Consider the following 15,783-nt stretch of genomic DNA (forward strand, 5'->3'; position numbering starts at 1 on the left):
GTTTTGGTCAAAACTAGACTACATATGTATAAATTTGTGGTCTAACTACGTTACATCGACTCAACCTTCTATCTATCTACATGTTTTGTTGTTTTTGTTTGTTTTGAATATATATACGCGCTAAAACGGCTGCCCTTACGTCATCATAACCTTCTATCTACTTGTTTTTGTTTATAGAAACGCAAATTTTAAAATGCTTCATTTTAAATTCTAAATTGTCACTCTATCCAACGAGCTCTAATTCTGGGATTAATCCCTGGAAATATTATGTGATCTCACCCGATGAGGAGATGGGGTGAGGATTTTTCGGATACCTAAAAAGCACAAAGATGTTGTATATGGAGAAACAAATTTGACATTGCACATCTGTTTGTGGTCACTGCGACCTGGATAGTATAAGCTACGTCCGTCACTCTCACCTGTGTCATGAATAATCTCAACAAGCGTAGCTTTGATGGAGATTTGTCACTGATTTCATCTCAACAATCAGTCAGAACACAATTTGAACAATCTACTTGACAAGCACCTAGTACCAAAATCACCAACTTCTCAGTTTCATAAACCAAGCCAAAGGGTAGGGAGCAATTGATAACGAGAGCTACAATTGCTTCAAATAAGCACAAGCATCCAAAAGAATTCTCATCTCAGAACACAACTGCATTCTAGTTTGGGAAGTAATCCAGCTGCCATGAAGTTTAACCGATGCTGGGAACGAAAGACTACACCTGTCATCTCAGAAAAGTAACTACTTTCCAGTTCGGGAAATATCCAGCTGGCATGAAGTTTCCTAACCAATGCTGGGATCGATAGACTGCACCTGTTTGTGATATACAAACTTAATACCTTATAGTCATTTTGATGCTTGAACTTCTACCAGTCGAAGCAAGGTGGTCCAGATGGTTGGTGGGAAGTCAGCATTTATGCAACTTAATTTTCAAATGCAGTTAAGTCAAGCAGTTTACAACTAAATAGGAAGTAGTTGTGAAGCAAGCTATAAATGAAGATGCAATTTGCAGATCATTATCAGACTTTAAGATCATTCACAAATTCAGACTCCTCAACTAAGCAATTTGTATTTGAGGAAATGTACAACTCCATAGGGAAAAGCCATAAACAGATAAATAAATTCATCATATGGCTTTAACCAATTCATCATATGGCTTTAATGATACTGTCACTCAATAGTGTAAATTCCATTAGTCTATTGATTACTACAGACTGCAAGAAAGCACAAACTAACCAGAAGTTCCATCCCCACCGAAACCTGATTCCAGATAATCTGTTTCCTTCATATGACTAACATCACCCCACGATTTTATGGTCCATTTGTCCTCATCATACAAGTGAAATGTGTTGATCGATGTATTGGTCACTTTCCCTATGGACCTGCCATTTGGGCAAGCCCGCTGGTACAGTGATCTGATGACACCCCCATGAGTGACCACAACCACTCGCTCTCCTGCATTTAGAAAAACCGGGATACAAACATTCAGATTGGAAATCATTTGACTTTTGATCCGAAACATAAAATTGCTATTGTGCTAAGTTAGACTTTGAGAGGCAAACATAATTGAGGGAATAGTTTAGAGATTGCATCACAATAGCAACTGAAAAAAATGTCACATTTGATAACATAGTTGAACTGCAGTTTTCTGAAGTGCTCATCTGAATCTCAACAATTGAAAATAATATGGGGTCATTCAGTTCACAAACTAACAAACACTTGACTACATAAGGATTCTGCAAACTTCCAGCCCCCATACCTTTGTGCATACCACCAATTCTCTCCAATGCAGCTGTGCAACGGTCATAAAGTTGATCAAGACTTTCTCCGCCACCCTGTGTGTAATATAGTGGAATAGTGAATTCTAACACTTCTATTATAATCTCCGCTGTTATTCACCCTTTTAACATATATCACCTGCTATGGAACTATAGTCCTTGCTGCAAAAACAGCAGGGCTGATATGACATCTCAACACAGTTCGTAAAATTTCACAATGGAGTACTTGTGTCATGTGACTTTTACCAACAGACTTGAACTTCCGATTATGAACTTGAGGCCCAAAGAACAAAGTACAAACAGATAGCTTACCGGAATATCTTGACATGTACGGTGAGAATTAAAGGCCCGGTAGGCCTCGGGACTAAGTTTGGCCGCTTCTCTAATTACAAGGCCTTGAAGATCACCCAAGTGTCTTTCACGTAAATTGGGATCCGTCACAACCTGAAATTTGATCTAACACTTTTCTTATATATATCTAATAGAATAACGACTCTTACATAATTTACGGATTTATATGCAACATGGCTACTTCAAAACAAGTTACCTACATTTAGCCCACCGCACCTGGCTGCAATTATTTGAGCAGTCTCATAAGCTCGTTTCAAGTCAGATGAGTATACAAGTGAGATTTTAGGATCCTTGGATAATCTATTGGCCACCTTCAGTAAGTAAAACAGAAATTGTCAGACATCAACAGGCAAAGGGTAGCCGAATCACATGTGCTTGGAGTGTTACTCAAATAGATTGAACTAGTAACTTACTGCAGCTGCTTGCTTCCTCCCAGCATCATTCAATTCAACATCCAGATGCCCCTGTTCAATTCAACTCACTTTTAGTTTCCTCCTGCTGAAAAGAATGGTGAAATTGCACATTTTAACCCCGAACTTTCCCTCTCTCCAACCCTCAACTTTCAACCAGGCCTTGCACTTTAACTTCATTCAAGTATCTTATCCTTTCAAGTACCCTACTGATTAAGGGTAATTTCCCACTCCATAACTAATCACCTCAAACTTTCCTTCTCTAAATTCAACCATAAACAACTCTAAACTCAACTCATCAAACAAGTTACAGAAACCAAGATCATCGAATGCATAATGTCACATAAATTAACAAAACATGAACAAAAAGATGGAGGTGAGAAAAAGAACCTGGATTCTACCATCAGCATTCCAGGCGGTTTCGCCATGACGGATTACCATGATCTCTGCATAATCTGCTCCGCTGCATTTAGCATTCACACCAAAATTTGAATTCAAGCTCAAATTTTGCAACCCATTAACTTAACAGCAATCTTGAATTCGATACAAAGACTTGAGATCAGACCTGGAATTGGAGTCGGAATCGGCCATGGCAACTTTGAGGCTGCTATTGCGTGTGAACTTGGACGATCCGAATCCAATTGAATTGAATCTTCGGCTAAAGAATTGAAGGGTGCAGTTGTTGTTTGTTACAGGCCGATCAGGGGAAATGTAGAATTGGGCTGGCCCAACTAGGAACGACGATGTCATGAACAAGCTCAAGTTTTCTTAATATGATCTGCAGTGCCAAGTCTAGCTAGAATTGTTGGGAGATCCAACACTATTGTCTTTTAGGGTTTTCTAAAATCCAATATGTGTAGAAAACGGTGAAAAGATTGGTGCAATTAGATTCCATCGGCATGGTAATGACTAGTGAGTAGGTGTCTATGGTTAGGGTGTTACTGTGTTAGTGTGTTACCCTTGTTTGAAAAAAGAAGCTAAAAACATCCAAAGGCAACGGTGGAGCAGCTGGTTGTACAACCTCACAACAATGGTCGAACACCGGCAACGGTGGTTCACGGTGGCGCAGCTGGTATTACAACCTCCATGCCATTGTTTGCGGAAGTGCCCGATATGTCCCACACATAGGTCCAATGATGCCAATAGTGTAATATCCCACATTGGCCAAACGGAGAGGGGTTATGTGTTGTATATGTACATGCCCACCTCCAATCTAACACGGGGTCTTTTGGTGGCTCAGCGGCTTCGGAGGGGATGAGTACTTCGAGGTTAAGCATGTTGATGCTAGAGCAATCCCAGGATGGGTGACCTACTGGGAAACTGCTCTTGAGCTGCCGGAAACAAAACCGTGAGGGCCGGTGGGCTCAAAGCTGACAATATCATGTTACGACGGAATAGGTCCTGGGGTGTTACAAATAGTCCTCCCACTTTAGCCATTTAATGAAAATCGGGTATGAGGTTTTGACACAAAAAGTCTCAACATTAGTGTGTGATACCGTTCTTTATAACCCAATGATGATTTTTCACGTTTCTGATGTGAGATTTTAAATTGCTCTAATTTAAGACACTTTTTTTTTTAACAGCCATATATATATAACGTCGCTGATGTGTATTTTGATGAATTTTCATCCTTGTATGGTCATTTCCAAATGTCATTAAGACTTATAACATACTTATAATGATTTTTTTTCAACGGGGACATACTTAAAATGATTGAGACACAACAACTTTGATGTGCGCTTTGTTAATGAAATACTGATATCTTCGGTTCTATCAAGTTCCATGTAAGTTTATGACATTTCACTTCTATATGAATACGACACCTTTAGTGCTTCATCAACGTCAGTAAGTGAAACTCTAAAAGCTTTCAACAGGGAATAGAATCACAAACAATAACTAGCTTATGAGTTTGTCTATCATATCATATGGTATGACATACCTATTACAAATATGTCTAATTGTATGACACATGAGAGTTTTTAAATAAGTAAATGGTCATTACATGGTCATTTAGTTGTTTCTTCAATCAATGATAACCACATGTTTTGTGAGACATGTTATACTATATGATATTTTAGAATAAAAAAACCCTAAAGCCCTCTCTCTCTCTCTAAGTTGGCCGCCAACCATGAAATCCCATCCTCATCCGGCGACGGTCTAACGCTAGGCTGGTCTCTAGATATGCTGAAGCCGTATGACTTTGTTGCCGAATGAAGGATATGTCAGCAACCAAATTCTTTGAGAGGTAATTGGCCAGAGGTTCTTAACAGCTTTTGATCAGCGTGGCTTTTCAGATCAGGGTGGAGGTATAACACCATGGACTCGAGGAACAGATCTGGTTTCATCTTCCCGATTCCATCTCCGTCCTAGGTCTATTCTCGGGAGGAGTTTTGGTTTGGTGGAGATGTTGTTTGGTCTCTAAATTCGTGGCGACGATGGCGTTTCTTCTCCTTGGGGTGTACTTGTGGTTGTTCGGAACAAGGAGGCGGCATCCCACGACAGTGACGTCTCACGAATGCAACTTCATCTCACGACGGCAACGGCTACGGTGTTCCTCTTCCATGTCCTTCCTGCAACTGTGAAGAAAAGTTTGGGTTAGGTCAACTATTTTGAGTTTAGGTTTAATTTCTTTTTGGGCTTTGGGATGTTTTTTAGTTTATAGTTTTCTAGTACAATAAGTTCATTTCATTAGGACTCTAAGCACTTTTTGTGTCTCATGGCGTCTTGGCGTTATGAGCCTGTCTTTTTTTTAGTCTATTTCTAGTTTTCTAGGTGGGATCTTAGCCTATGATCTATTTGTTATTAGATTATAAATTCCTTGTGAGCCGAAATTTGTAATGGTGATGCAACCGTTATACGGATCATATGATTTTGTTTGTCTTTTGTACGCATGGCAACATATCGATTCGTATTGTACCATTTACTTTAGTACTAATGACAAAATTGTCTTTGAGTTAAAAAAAAATGATATATTACCAAACAAGATTGGAAAAAACAAGATTTTCCACTATCCACTAGCTTATTAGCTATATTACCAAACAAGATTGGAAAAAACAAGGACGAGGATTAGGTCTTAATTTAACAAGAAATAATCGATCGATGTTTATCCTTTACAATTCGACCTCTTGGGAAATTTAAAACGTGACTACCGAAACGTTTGTACCTTGGAAAGTATGGAAACTTTGTAGCTTAATTTGTATTCATGTATAAAGGACAACATGTTAAATGAGCAACATTGAAGATTGAAGTGTGAAAACATTTCATGCATGCATTCTCTATTGGGAATTCTCTGGTCCAAACCCTAAATATATATATATTTAAAAAAAAAATTAATAATCGGTCAAAATATGGGCTTCAGGCCCCTCCAAGTACTTCAAATTTTAAAATAGACGAAGAACCTCCTCATCTACCAATAACAAACAAAACATATTAGTTATACGAGAATAATACAGTCATGATGATGATATGTACGTAGAATTTTCTTGGTGTTCTCTATCAATGAATTCACGTCATCATGATAGGTTTACACTTTACAGAAGTTAACTAGTCTTGTTTAAGCATGTTTAGTACATATATAGCTAGAAATTTGAACACCATGCATGCTTATGGTTAATTTTCCGATCTAATTACTGCTGGAAATCAAGTAATATTTAGCAATAGATTAACATCAATAACATGCATCGCGTTAATTAGATTAAGAATATATGAATTGGTTGCGCGATCTATAGTATTGACACTGTATTGGTCTTCGAGTAAATGGTTAATTAAGGGTTATGTTAAGAATTCATTAACATTAACTAGTGGTTTTGGGTGTGGATTAGGCAGCCGGCCAGCAGCCACCTTTCCTGGATAAGAGACCTGCTCCGGCTAGCTTTTCGATCGTGGTTTCTCGGAAGCTAATCTTGTAGTTCTTGCACTTGATTATGAGATAGCTACAATACAGAGTATAAACCAAATATGTCACATTGTTGACTCGTTAATTTTATCGATCATGAGGTTGACGACAATATCCATAGTAGTATAATAAACCTTATTGATCTACGTACGTACCCAGGATTAAACTAAGACCTAGTTAGATAGGATAGAAGACTTGACCCAAATCTTTGAATTGAAAGGTGTGACTCGGTTAGCCGTCTCATTATGGGTCACCATAACCAGCAGCCATAAGATATCATAGTCTTCGTCTAACTTTTTTGCTCTTGTAGCTTGCTATATATATCATTATGGTTTTGGACTATGCTTCATAATTCATTCACCATCGTACTGCTAATTTCACAATCACGTAAATCATTTATCCAAGTCGATCGTATCGTTTCTCTGGAATTAGTTCTATTGAACTTCAAGCAAAAAAGCTAGGTCTTTATTGAAAATGTCGAGTGGTTTGGCAAAGAGAAAGATGGTGACGGTGCTAAGCATTGACGGAGGTGGCATTAGAGGCATCATCCCCGGCACAATCCTCAGATTTCTTGAATCCAAGCTTCAGGTACTTATTGCATACTTGTCTTAATTACATGAATACTCCCTACAAATAAAACTTTATTTCCATATTTTACTAGATTAATTACTAATTAGTGTCTCTGTTTATTGATTCGACGTAGGATTTGGATGGTCCGACTGCAAGGCTTGCAGATTATTTTGACATAATCACCGGGACTAGCACCGGAGGTTTGGTCACCACCATGCTTACAGCTCCCAACAAGGACAATCGACCCATGTATGAAGCGAAGGACATCAACAACTTCTACTTGGAACAATCACCTAAGATTTTCCCTCAAAAGAGGTCAGTTGAGTTATAGATGTTCTACAAGCACGCTTAGTATTTACACAAGAAATATTTGGATCGGATAATGAACATAACTTGATGAGTGTTGCAATGTTCTCATCATTTATCTACATTGATATGCAGCCGGAATAACTTCTTGACGTCAATTCAAAGTCTGGTTGGTGCTGTGTCGGGACCCAAATATGACGGGAAGTACCTGAGCAGTTTGACGACGGGGCTGCTTGGCGACCTCACTATGAAACAAACTCTAACCAATGTGATCATTCCTACGTTTGATGTCAAACACCTTCAGCCTGTGATTTTCTCCACCATTGATGTAAGCTAGGCAACCCTTAAGCCACTAATGCCTGTACTCTTCATTTCTTCAATCTTCACGTTGGACTAATTTCTCTAAGTACAGGCAAAAGAAAGTTCTTTGAAAAATGCAAAGCTTTCGGATATCTGCATCAGCACATCTGCAGCTCCAACATTTTTCCCTGCACACTACTTTGAGGTTACTGACAATCAGGGAACAACTCGTACTTTTGATCTTATTGATGGTGGAGTTGCTGCAAACAATCCTGTAAGTATAATCTATACGCATCCTTGCGAAAGCATTACTACTTTTGTTCGAAGAAATTATCCATGCATGCTAAGTTAATTATCAGACTGTTAATTTGAACCTAAAATTTCATCTCGGTGAACTTTGTACGTTCCACGCCATATATATTTTAACTGCATGTATATATGGTATCGATCTACAGACAATGATAGCCATAAGTCACATAAACAGAGAGATGTTGAAGCACGACTCAGAACCACTGGATGCTACTAGGTTGCTAGTGCTGTCATTGGGCACCGGCTCCGCCAAGTCGGAAGGGAAGTACACCGCAGCCGAGGTCTCAAAATGGGGTTTGATCAATTGGTTGTTTAACAACGGGAGCACACCTTTGGTTGACATGTTCGGCGATGCAAGTGCTGATATGGTTGACATTCATGTCTCCACTCTCTTCCAGTCCCTCAATTGCAACGATAACTACTTACGCATTCAGGTGAACATACACAGTTCATGCACATGCATGCATGTTTGTAATGCTTTTGTACGAAGTGCTTTCAGCAAAAGCACTTACCATAATTTAACTACTCTCTTGCATCAGGCTAATATATAGTTTCATGATGTTGGTGATAATTATAGGATGATAATCTGGTTGGTGAGGAGGCATCAGTGGACATTTCAACGGAGAAGAATCTGAAGAGGCTTGTGGAGATCGGAAATGCGCTGTTGAAGAAGCCATTGTCAAGATTGAATCTCGAAACCGGTAGGTACGAGACATCTGAGGGAGAAGGTACCAACGAAGAAGCACTGGTCGAGTTTGCCAAACGGCTCGCGGAGGGAAAGAAGCTCAGGCAAAAGAACTGAGAGACAGTCCCATGTAATAGTTTAAAGAAGATGTTCTGGCTATTGTAACAGAATATTTACAGTTCGTATTCCTCGTGGATTCATATTTGTTCTATTTTAAAATAATGGAAGTATTAAACTTCTAAACTAATAAGAATATCTATATTGTTTCATCATTGAAACAAATTATCTCCAAATTGTTCATGGCTTTTGAAAATATGAAAGAATGTACGTACGAGCTAGCAAACATATAGCTGGATCGATAATTTTCTTGACCTTATAATGGCATCGTGATAGTTGGCGATCTTCTAACTTCTATAACTTATTAATTCGTATACATTGTTAATTAGCTCATTATTTTACAATTGATTAATCTTCAAAAATCTATCATAATCACATTTTCTATCAAATATGACAACCAAGTGAGATCCCGATACGTATCTCTTGGCTCAACAGGCACGATAAAAAAAAATTGTGGTACTTAATTAATTTAGTCTGAAAATTTTGTCTAGGAATCTAAGATATGTCTAGTAGCTCTAGGGTAGTTGTAGATAACTTAATCTGAAAGTGATTAATCTATGTTTTCTTTCAACTTGCGAACCCCCATTCTCATTATTTAGGTTCAAATGATCATTAAGCTATTCTTCATAAATCATGATGGATCGTGTTCTCCCAGCATCAACTTGTATGTAAGAAAAAAGATAAATATCCATAACGTCTGTTGGAATTTAATTAATTGAAATGCCCTGAATCATGAGGTTAGCAACATATATTTTTATTTATTTTTTATTTTTTATAGACTTGTGAGGATTACTACCGATTGATCAAATAAGTTGTATATAAACACCACAAGTGATCTGGGTTTTCATATTCAAACTCACATCGATCTGCAGAGGTAGCTATCTGCACTCATCAAACACCGTAGTCTTCATTTACGCTTCAGCACAATGGCGACTAGCTTGGAAAAAAGAAAGATGGTGACAGTGCTGAGCATCGATGGAGGTGGCATCAAAGGAATCATTCCCGGCACCATTCTTGCCTTTCTTGAATCCAAGCTTCAGGTGCCCTATATATTAACCTTCACTTCCATCTTTAATCTGTGTTTTGGTTGCTCAAAGTATAACTCGGTCTCTCTCGATCTGTATCAAATATAGGAATTGGATGGCCGGAATGCAAGACTTGCCGATTATTTTGATATAGTTGCAGGAACAAGCACAGGTGGGTTGGTCACTACCATGCTTACAGCTCCCAACAAGGACAAGCGACCTATGTACGAAGCAAAGGACATCAACAATTTCTACTTTGAACACACACCTAAGATCTTCCCTCAAAGTAGTCAAAAGAATTTCTTGACATCGATTCAAAGTGCGGTTGGTGCTATGATGGGTCCAAAGTACGATGGGAAGTACCTGCGCACAATGACGAGCAAGCTGCTTGGTGACCTTACTCTCAAGGACACTCTAACCAATGTGATCATCCCAGCTTTTGATATCAAACACCTTCAACCTGTGATTTTCTCAACCATTGATGTAAGAGGACCATAATTCAAGCTCTTGATAGTTGTGTACTCTTTCTCGATTAGTCATAACTTCTAAATGGTATTGGAGACTAAATTCTGTAAGTGCAGGCAAAAGAATGTTCTCTGAAAAATGCAAAGCTTTCGGATATCTGCATCAGTACCTCTGCAGCTCCAAGTTTTCTCCCGGCACACTACTTCGAAGTCCAGGACAACCAGCTGGGAAAAACCCGTACTTTTGATCTCGTTGATGGTGGAGTTGCTGCAAACAATCCTGTAAGTAATTTAGGGTTTAAAGTTTTAGGTTAACTTTTAGATTATTAAGTTTGAAGTTTTGAACCATTCAACACATTATGTGTGATACATAAGATAACATAACAAGCCAAATATATAACTAATCACCTTTTATATATCTAACATATTGTGATCGTTTTATATGTACAGACAATGATGGCTGTAAGCCACATAAACAGAGAGATGTTGAAGCACGGGTCAGAACCCATGGATGCTAATCGGTTGCTAGTGCTATCGTTGGGCACAGGCACTGCCAAATTCGAGAGGAAGTACAGCGCAATTGCGGCCTCAAAATGGGGTTTGATCAATTGGATGTTTCACAATGGCAACACACCTATGATCGACATTTTCTCCGATGCAAGTTCCGATATGGTTGACATTCATGTCTCAACTCTCTTTCAGTCCCTCAATGCCAAAGACAACTACCTACGTATTCAGGTGCATAAATGAATATATAGTTCTTATTGACAGATTGACTAACCATACAGGACTTGTTAATTTGCTTCTTGTTAATAGTACCTTTTCTGTATGCACATTTATATGATCAGTAGCACTTATAAATTGTGTTAAAAGTAGAAGCGATTCCTATAAATCTTTTAGAAGCATTGCTAAGTACTGAAAGTGCTAGCTCTTTGAGTAAGAACACAATTTGTAACAACACTATACATATCTAAATGATGGTGTTTTTGTTGTTTGACAAAGTAACTTGCATGATCGAGGCTGATGGTATATGTTATGAAAATCTTAATTAGGATGACAGTTTGAGCGGCGAGGAGGCATCGATGGATATCGCAACAGAGAAGAATCTGAAGAGGCTCGTGGAGATTGGGAAGGGGCTGCTGAAAAAGCCGGTGTCGAGGGTTAATTTGGATACCGGAAAGTACGAGAAATGTGAAGGAGAAGGTACGTACGAAGAAGCACTGGTTGATTTTGCCAAACGGCTCGTGGAGGGGAAGAAGCTCAGGCAACACAAATGAAACTCCCCGGCCACAAGATGGGGTTCTAGTCCACCTGAATGTTACTTTATAGCTGTATGCAATGCGTGAAAAAAGTCGTGGATTAATTCATATTATGCTTGTATATTATGTATGTATGAAAAGACCGAGTTCGAATCAAGCATAGTGGAAGAATCTTATTAGGGTTCACTGGTATAGGTTCTTCTACGAATGTGCAATCTGTTGATATATGGATTTCTTAATTGATTAGTCGCTTAATTACTAGGATCACTGAACATGCTCAAGTGAAAAATAAATCAGTGGTTCTAGACTTCTAGTCAATGAGAATTTCTAAATTTCTAATGTTGATCATGCTGTAAGTACGAGCTGGCAGTGTAAAGCGTGATGATCCTTCTATATGTAATTAACATATTGATATTATAACTTAATTATTTAGGGTTTAAATAGACTAATTTTCTTAGTTCACATTGTTAATTATGAGATACTCGGCCCAGTACCATTTGGTCTATGACATAAGTCTCCCCTTGTATGTTGGAGGTCGTGAGTTCGACTTACAACAGACTTGTTGTTGTAGTATCTCAGTTGTTTAACTGATCAAAAAAATAAAGTTATGAGATGCTCGGAGAGAATCTTACTATCTAAGCACGTTTTTAGTCATTAATAACCTCACATAGTATCACAATCAATTTCGAAATCTCCACAAGTATATAGTTAGATCGGTGTTTAGTTAACCACGTCTGTAAGTGGCTTAGGGTTCTTATACCCACTTGGCTTTTAGGTGTGCTATCCAACTTAGGTTCGAACCTTGAAATTGTTAAAATAGTAAGAGATTATGTTGTAATGTATAGTTGAAGCATTTTACATGCGTTGAGAAATTAAATATTTTATGGCCCTAGAAAGTCAGGGCTCATTGTGTACGAATCTCGCAAAATGCATTTCGACAAGGCTTATCTATAGATTGCGTTCGTTGCACAGATGAACTTGGAGCAAACTATTTCATTATGTATAGTACATGCTTCATATTCGATGATTATGTTTTCCCAGCATCAACTTGCACAAAAATATCAACAAAAGAAAGAAAAAGGCAAAAGGATAAACTTGTAGTTTTGTACACACAATACAGTGAAGACTGGAACTTGATTAGTTGAAATGTCTTGACTAGTTCATGAGGTTGACGACGTTAGAGAAAGACTTCTGACCAGGGCCGCCATGAATGCTCTATCAATTAATTAAGCTACTATATTCTTTGTGTTCCGTCCTGCTAGCTATAAACTTCACAACTGATCTGGCAGAGTTTCAGAATCAAATACCACATGTATGTGATTTTGGAGTTTTCAAATTAAGGAGCACAAGTACATTCAATATCATCAACAAGGTCCTTGATTTGGAAACAGAGTTGGTATACAATGTCGATTGGTTTGGCAAAGAGAAAGATGGTGACGGTTCTGAGCATTGATGGAGGTGGCGTTCGAGGCATAATTCCCAGCACCATCCTCGGCTTTCTTGAATCTAAGCTTCAGGTAGACAATTTGATTCTTAATCTTTCATGTGTATGTGCATGTATATTAATTTCTTATAATCGTGATCTAATTTGGTATATGGTAGGATCTGGATGGAGCAAATGCAAGAATTGCAGACTATTTTGACATAATCGCCGGAACTAGCACCGGTGGATTGGTCACCACCATGCTTACAGCTCCCAACAAGAACAGTAGACCCATGTATGAAGCCAAAGACATCAACAACTTTTATTTTGAACACTGTCCCCAGATTTTCCCTCAGAAAAGGTCAGCTGATCTTCTAGAGCAACTGTAGTAATTTTATGGCATCATATATATTTGTTAAGTAGTCCAATATATAATGCTGAAAGTTAGAGACCAATTATTTTTCGGAAAATAAGAAATGAAGCACTGCCATAACAAGTACTACAACTTTAGGGAGCATAACAGTACTGATTTTTCTTGATCTGAAATCTGTGCAGACGAAAAAACTTCTTCACATCAATGACAGATGCAATGAAGCAGGGGCCAAAATATGATGGGAAGCACCTGCGCTCAATGACAAACGGGCTACTTGGTGACCTCACTCTCAAGCAGACCTTGACCAATGTGGTCATTCCAACTTTTGATATCAAACACCTTCAGCCTGTGGTTTTCACAACTATAGATGTAAGAAATTTCACTTCCATAGGATTCATTGCTAATACATGTACTGATCTGTAGCTATGTACACAGTTGTACATACTAATATGTTAGGATTTATGGTAGTACAGGCAAAAGAAAATCCATTGAAGAATGCAAAGCTTTCAGATGTCTGCGTCAGTACCTCTGCAGCTCCATCTTATCTCCCTCCACACTACTTCGAAGTCAAGGATGACCAAGGAAATATCCGCACATATGATCTTGTTGATGGTGGGGTTGCTGCAAATAATCCTGTAAGTAGTTTTGTTCACGACATTTTAACATGTTATGTTGTCATATTATCAACAACGGTTTGACGACATATTGCAATTTCTCAGTAGTTCACCATATTGCTGCAATTTAAGGAACTAATGGGTGTATTCCATGAATGAACGTGCAGACAATGATGGCCATAAGTCACATAAACAGAGAAATGTTGAAGAACAACTCAGAGCCAATGGATGCCACTCGGTTGCAAGTGCTGTCATTGGGCACCGGCTGTGCCAAGTTTGCAGAGAAGTACAGCGCAGTCGCGGCGTCAAAATGGAGTTTGGTAAATTGGATGTTTGATAATGGGAGCACACCTTTGCTGGACATCTTTGGGGATGCAAGTTCTGATATGGTTGACTTTCATGTCTCCACTCTCTTCCAGTCCCTCAATGTCAAGGAGAACTACCTAAGAATTCAGGTACCTAAAATCACATAAGCTTAAATACAATGGTTCAGTAGTGAATCTGAGGAATGTCCTAAATCCTAATGGGGGTAGGAATTTGTCAACTCTCCCCCATTTATTTAGTCTCTTTAGAGTAACTTCATCAAATAAACTTGTGAATCCACTTAATCCTACATAGTATCATATCAACATGATCGACCGCATAAGATATCAGGTTGTTTGAGTACTTATATTTCACAAGCATGAGGCTAATAGTTTCATTATGTTCTGAAAATTACAGGATGACACATTGAGCGGTGACGCATCATCTGTGGATATAGCAACCGAGACGAATCTGAAAAGCCTTGTGGAGATCGGAAACGGTTTGCTGAAGAAGCCAGTGTCAAGGGTGAATTTGGATACAGGGAGATATGAGAAATGCGAGGGAGAAGCCACCTATGAAGAAGCACTAGTCCGATTTGCCATACAGCTCTCAAAGGGAAGGAAGCTCAGACAAACCAACTGAAAAGCCATACATATACCTTCATTGATTAATTGCTATCCAAATTCATTCAGTTACATTTCTAAAGTCATATGTTCAAAAACATTATAAATTTTAGTGAGATAAGATCTCTGAGTTCAAATACCTTTTTCTGATCCAATACCAAGGATAGATGTAGTCAGAAAACTAAAATTTGAGTGCAGAAATCACTACCCCAAAAAAACTGAACGGCTGGCTTCAGTAGAAGAATAAAATGAACTGGGATAAACTAGTCAATTTTATAAACGAGGGCTTCATACTTCATGGTATATAAGACAGACAACCAGGAGATGCCAATTTTTGGCACATCAAGCCGCACCACTTTCATAGTTTCATGTAAGACTATGACCACATATAGTGACTAGCTCGTCACAAACAAAGCACACTTATGGAGTATGGTCCGGCATAGTAAGGATTGGTTGGAATTTCCACCAAACAAAAACGATGCAAACAAAAAAAAAACACAAGCAACAAGCTAGTTAAAGAACAAAACATGAAGTGGCTGCTCTATAAGAAGAAGATCAGTGGAGAGGAAAGGCAGAACTTTCCCAAAACTCCACTAATGCAAAGAAAAGAATTGTATGGAGTCATCATATGATGAGTCCAGATCACCCCACCTGAAGTACAAACCGAGTAAGTGGGATGAAAGCCAAGACAATCCAGTTGGGTCTAAGATGGCAGAACTGATCAAAACCAAGGAGGAGCTGAAGAAAGCTAGAGAGAGCACCATGCAGCTATGGCTAGACTCCAAGCCTCTCATCGACGAGCTAGAAAGGCTGAAATCGAACCTTGCAAGTGCTCAAAACCGGAGCGCCACGCCCATTACTAAGATCTCCGAGCTGAAAGAACAGCTTGATGCAACCCACGCATCCATCAAGGCCAAAAAAGATGAAGAACTAAAGGCGAGAAACATGATCGATGAAACAAATCAGGCTTTGGA

At 38.7% G+C, this 15,783-nt stretch overlaps 4 protein-coding genes across 4 annotated transcripts; 3 read left to right on the plus strand and 1 right to left on the minus strand.

Annotated features, from left to right (window-relative positions):
- Positions 1 to 728: 728 nt before the first annotated feature.
- On the minus strand, positions 729 to 3,610 carry LOC101296432 (probable phosphoglycerate mutase GpmB-like). The gene is made up of 8 exons (XM_004289185.1): positions 3,109 to 3,610; positions 2,934 to 3,006; positions 2,547 to 2,597; positions 2,334 to 2,444; positions 2,095 to 2,226; positions 1,764 to 1,839; positions 1,241 to 1,459; positions 729 to 817 (listed from the first exon to the last, which is right to left on the minus strand). Exons 1-8 carry the CDS (start codon positions 3,291 to 3,293, stop codon positions 729 to 731), a joined length of 936 nt encoding a protein of 311 aa, XP_004289233.1. The 5' UTR covers positions 3,294 to 3,610.
- Positions 3,611 to 6,797: 3,187 nt separating this feature from the next.
- LOC101301330 (patatin group A-3-like) lies at positions 6,798 to 8,979 on the plus strand. Its single transcript, XM_004288010.1, has 6 exons — positions 6,798 to 7,026; positions 7,142 to 7,323; positions 7,450 to 7,642; positions 7,727 to 7,888; positions 8,070 to 8,357; positions 8,501 to 8,979. The coding sequence occupies exons 1-6, from the start codon at positions 6,913 to 6,915 to the stop codon at positions 8,723 to 8,725; spliced, it is 1,164 nt and encodes a 387-aa protein (XP_004288058.1). The 5' UTR covers positions 6,798 to 6,912; the 3' UTR covers positions 8,726 to 8,979.
- A 672-nt stretch (positions 8,980 to 9,651) lies between these two features.
- On the plus strand, positions 9,652 to 11,859 carry LOC101301614 (patatin group A-3-like). Its single transcript, XM_004288011.1, has 5 exons — positions 9,652 to 9,765; positions 9,859 to 10,233; positions 10,332 to 10,496; positions 10,665 to 10,952; positions 11,267 to 11,859. The coding sequence occupies exons 1-5, from the start codon at positions 9,652 to 9,654 to the stop codon at positions 11,489 to 11,491; spliced, it is 1,167 nt and encodes a 388-aa protein (XP_004288059.1). The 3' UTR covers positions 11,492 to 11,859.
- An 887-nt stretch (positions 11,860 to 12,746) lies between these two features.
- Positions 12,747 to 14,828, plus strand: LOC101296717 (patatin group A-3-like). Its single transcript, XM_004289186.1, has 6 exons — positions 12,747 to 12,990; positions 13,076 to 13,257; positions 13,452 to 13,638; positions 13,743 to 13,904; positions 14,051 to 14,338; positions 14,604 to 14,828. Exons 1-6 carry the CDS (start codon positions 12,877 to 12,879, stop codon positions 14,826 to 14,828), a joined length of 1,158 nt encoding a protein of 385 aa, XP_004289234.1. The 5' UTR covers positions 12,747 to 12,876.
- The last annotated feature ends 955 nt before the right edge of the window (positions 14,829 to 15,783 follow it).

This window comes from Fragaria vesca, linkage group LG1 (genome assembly GCF_000184155.1).
Source record: "Fragaria vesca subsp. vesca linkage group LG1, FraVesHawaii_1.0, whole genome shotgun sequence".
NCBI classification, from domain to species: Eukaryota; Viridiplantae; Streptophyta; class Magnoliopsida; order Rosales; family Rosaceae; genus Fragaria; species Fragaria vesca.

Coding starts and splice junctions, on each gene's coding strand:
- LOC101296432 (XM_004289185.1), bottom strand. CDS start 3,293: ATGACATCGTCGTTCCTAGTTGGGCCAGCCCAATTCTACATTTCCCCT. Junction 2,227..2,333: donor CCAGGTGCGGTGGGCTAAAT/GTAGGTAACTTG, acceptor ATCAAATTTCAG/GTTGTGACGGATCCCAATTT. Junction 1,460..1,763: donor AATTGGTGGTATGCACAAAG/GTATGGGGGCTG, acceptor TTCTAAATGCAG/GAGAGCGAGTGGTTGTGGTC.
- LOC101301330 (XM_004288010.1), top strand. CDS start 6,913: ATGTCGAGTGGTTTGGCAAAGAGAAAGATGGTGACGGTGCTAAGCATT. Junction 7,643..7,726: donor TGATTTTCTCCACCATTGAT/GTAAGCTAGGCA, acceptor CTCTAAGTACAG/GCAAAAGAAAGTTCTTTGAA. Junction 7,889..8,069: donor GAGTTGCTGCAAACAATCCT/GTAAGTATAATC, acceptor ATCGATCTACAG/ACAATGATAGCCATAAGTCA.
- LOC101301614 (XM_004288011.1), top strand. CDS start 9,652: ATGGCGACTAGCTTGGAAAAAAGAAAGATGGTGACAGTGCTGAGCATC. Junction 10,497..10,664: donor GAGTTGCTGCAAACAATCCT/GTAAGTAATTTA, acceptor TTATATGTACAG/ACAATGATGGCTGTAAGCCA. Junction 10,953..11,266: donor ACAACTACCTACGTATTCAG/GTGCATAAATGA, acceptor AATCTTAATTAG/GATGACAGTTTGAGCGGCGA.
- LOC101296717 (XM_004289186.1), top strand. CDS start 12,877: ATGTCGATTGGTTTGGCAAAGAGAAAGATGGTGACGGTTCTGAGCATT. Junction 13,258..13,451: donor CAGATTTTCCCTCAGAAAAG/GTCAGCTGATCT, acceptor AAATCTGTGCAG/ACGAAAAAACTTCTTCACAT. Junction 13,639..13,742: donor TGGTTTTCACAACTATAGAT/GTAAGAAATTTC, acceptor ATGGTAGTACAG/GCAAAAGAAAATCCATTGAA.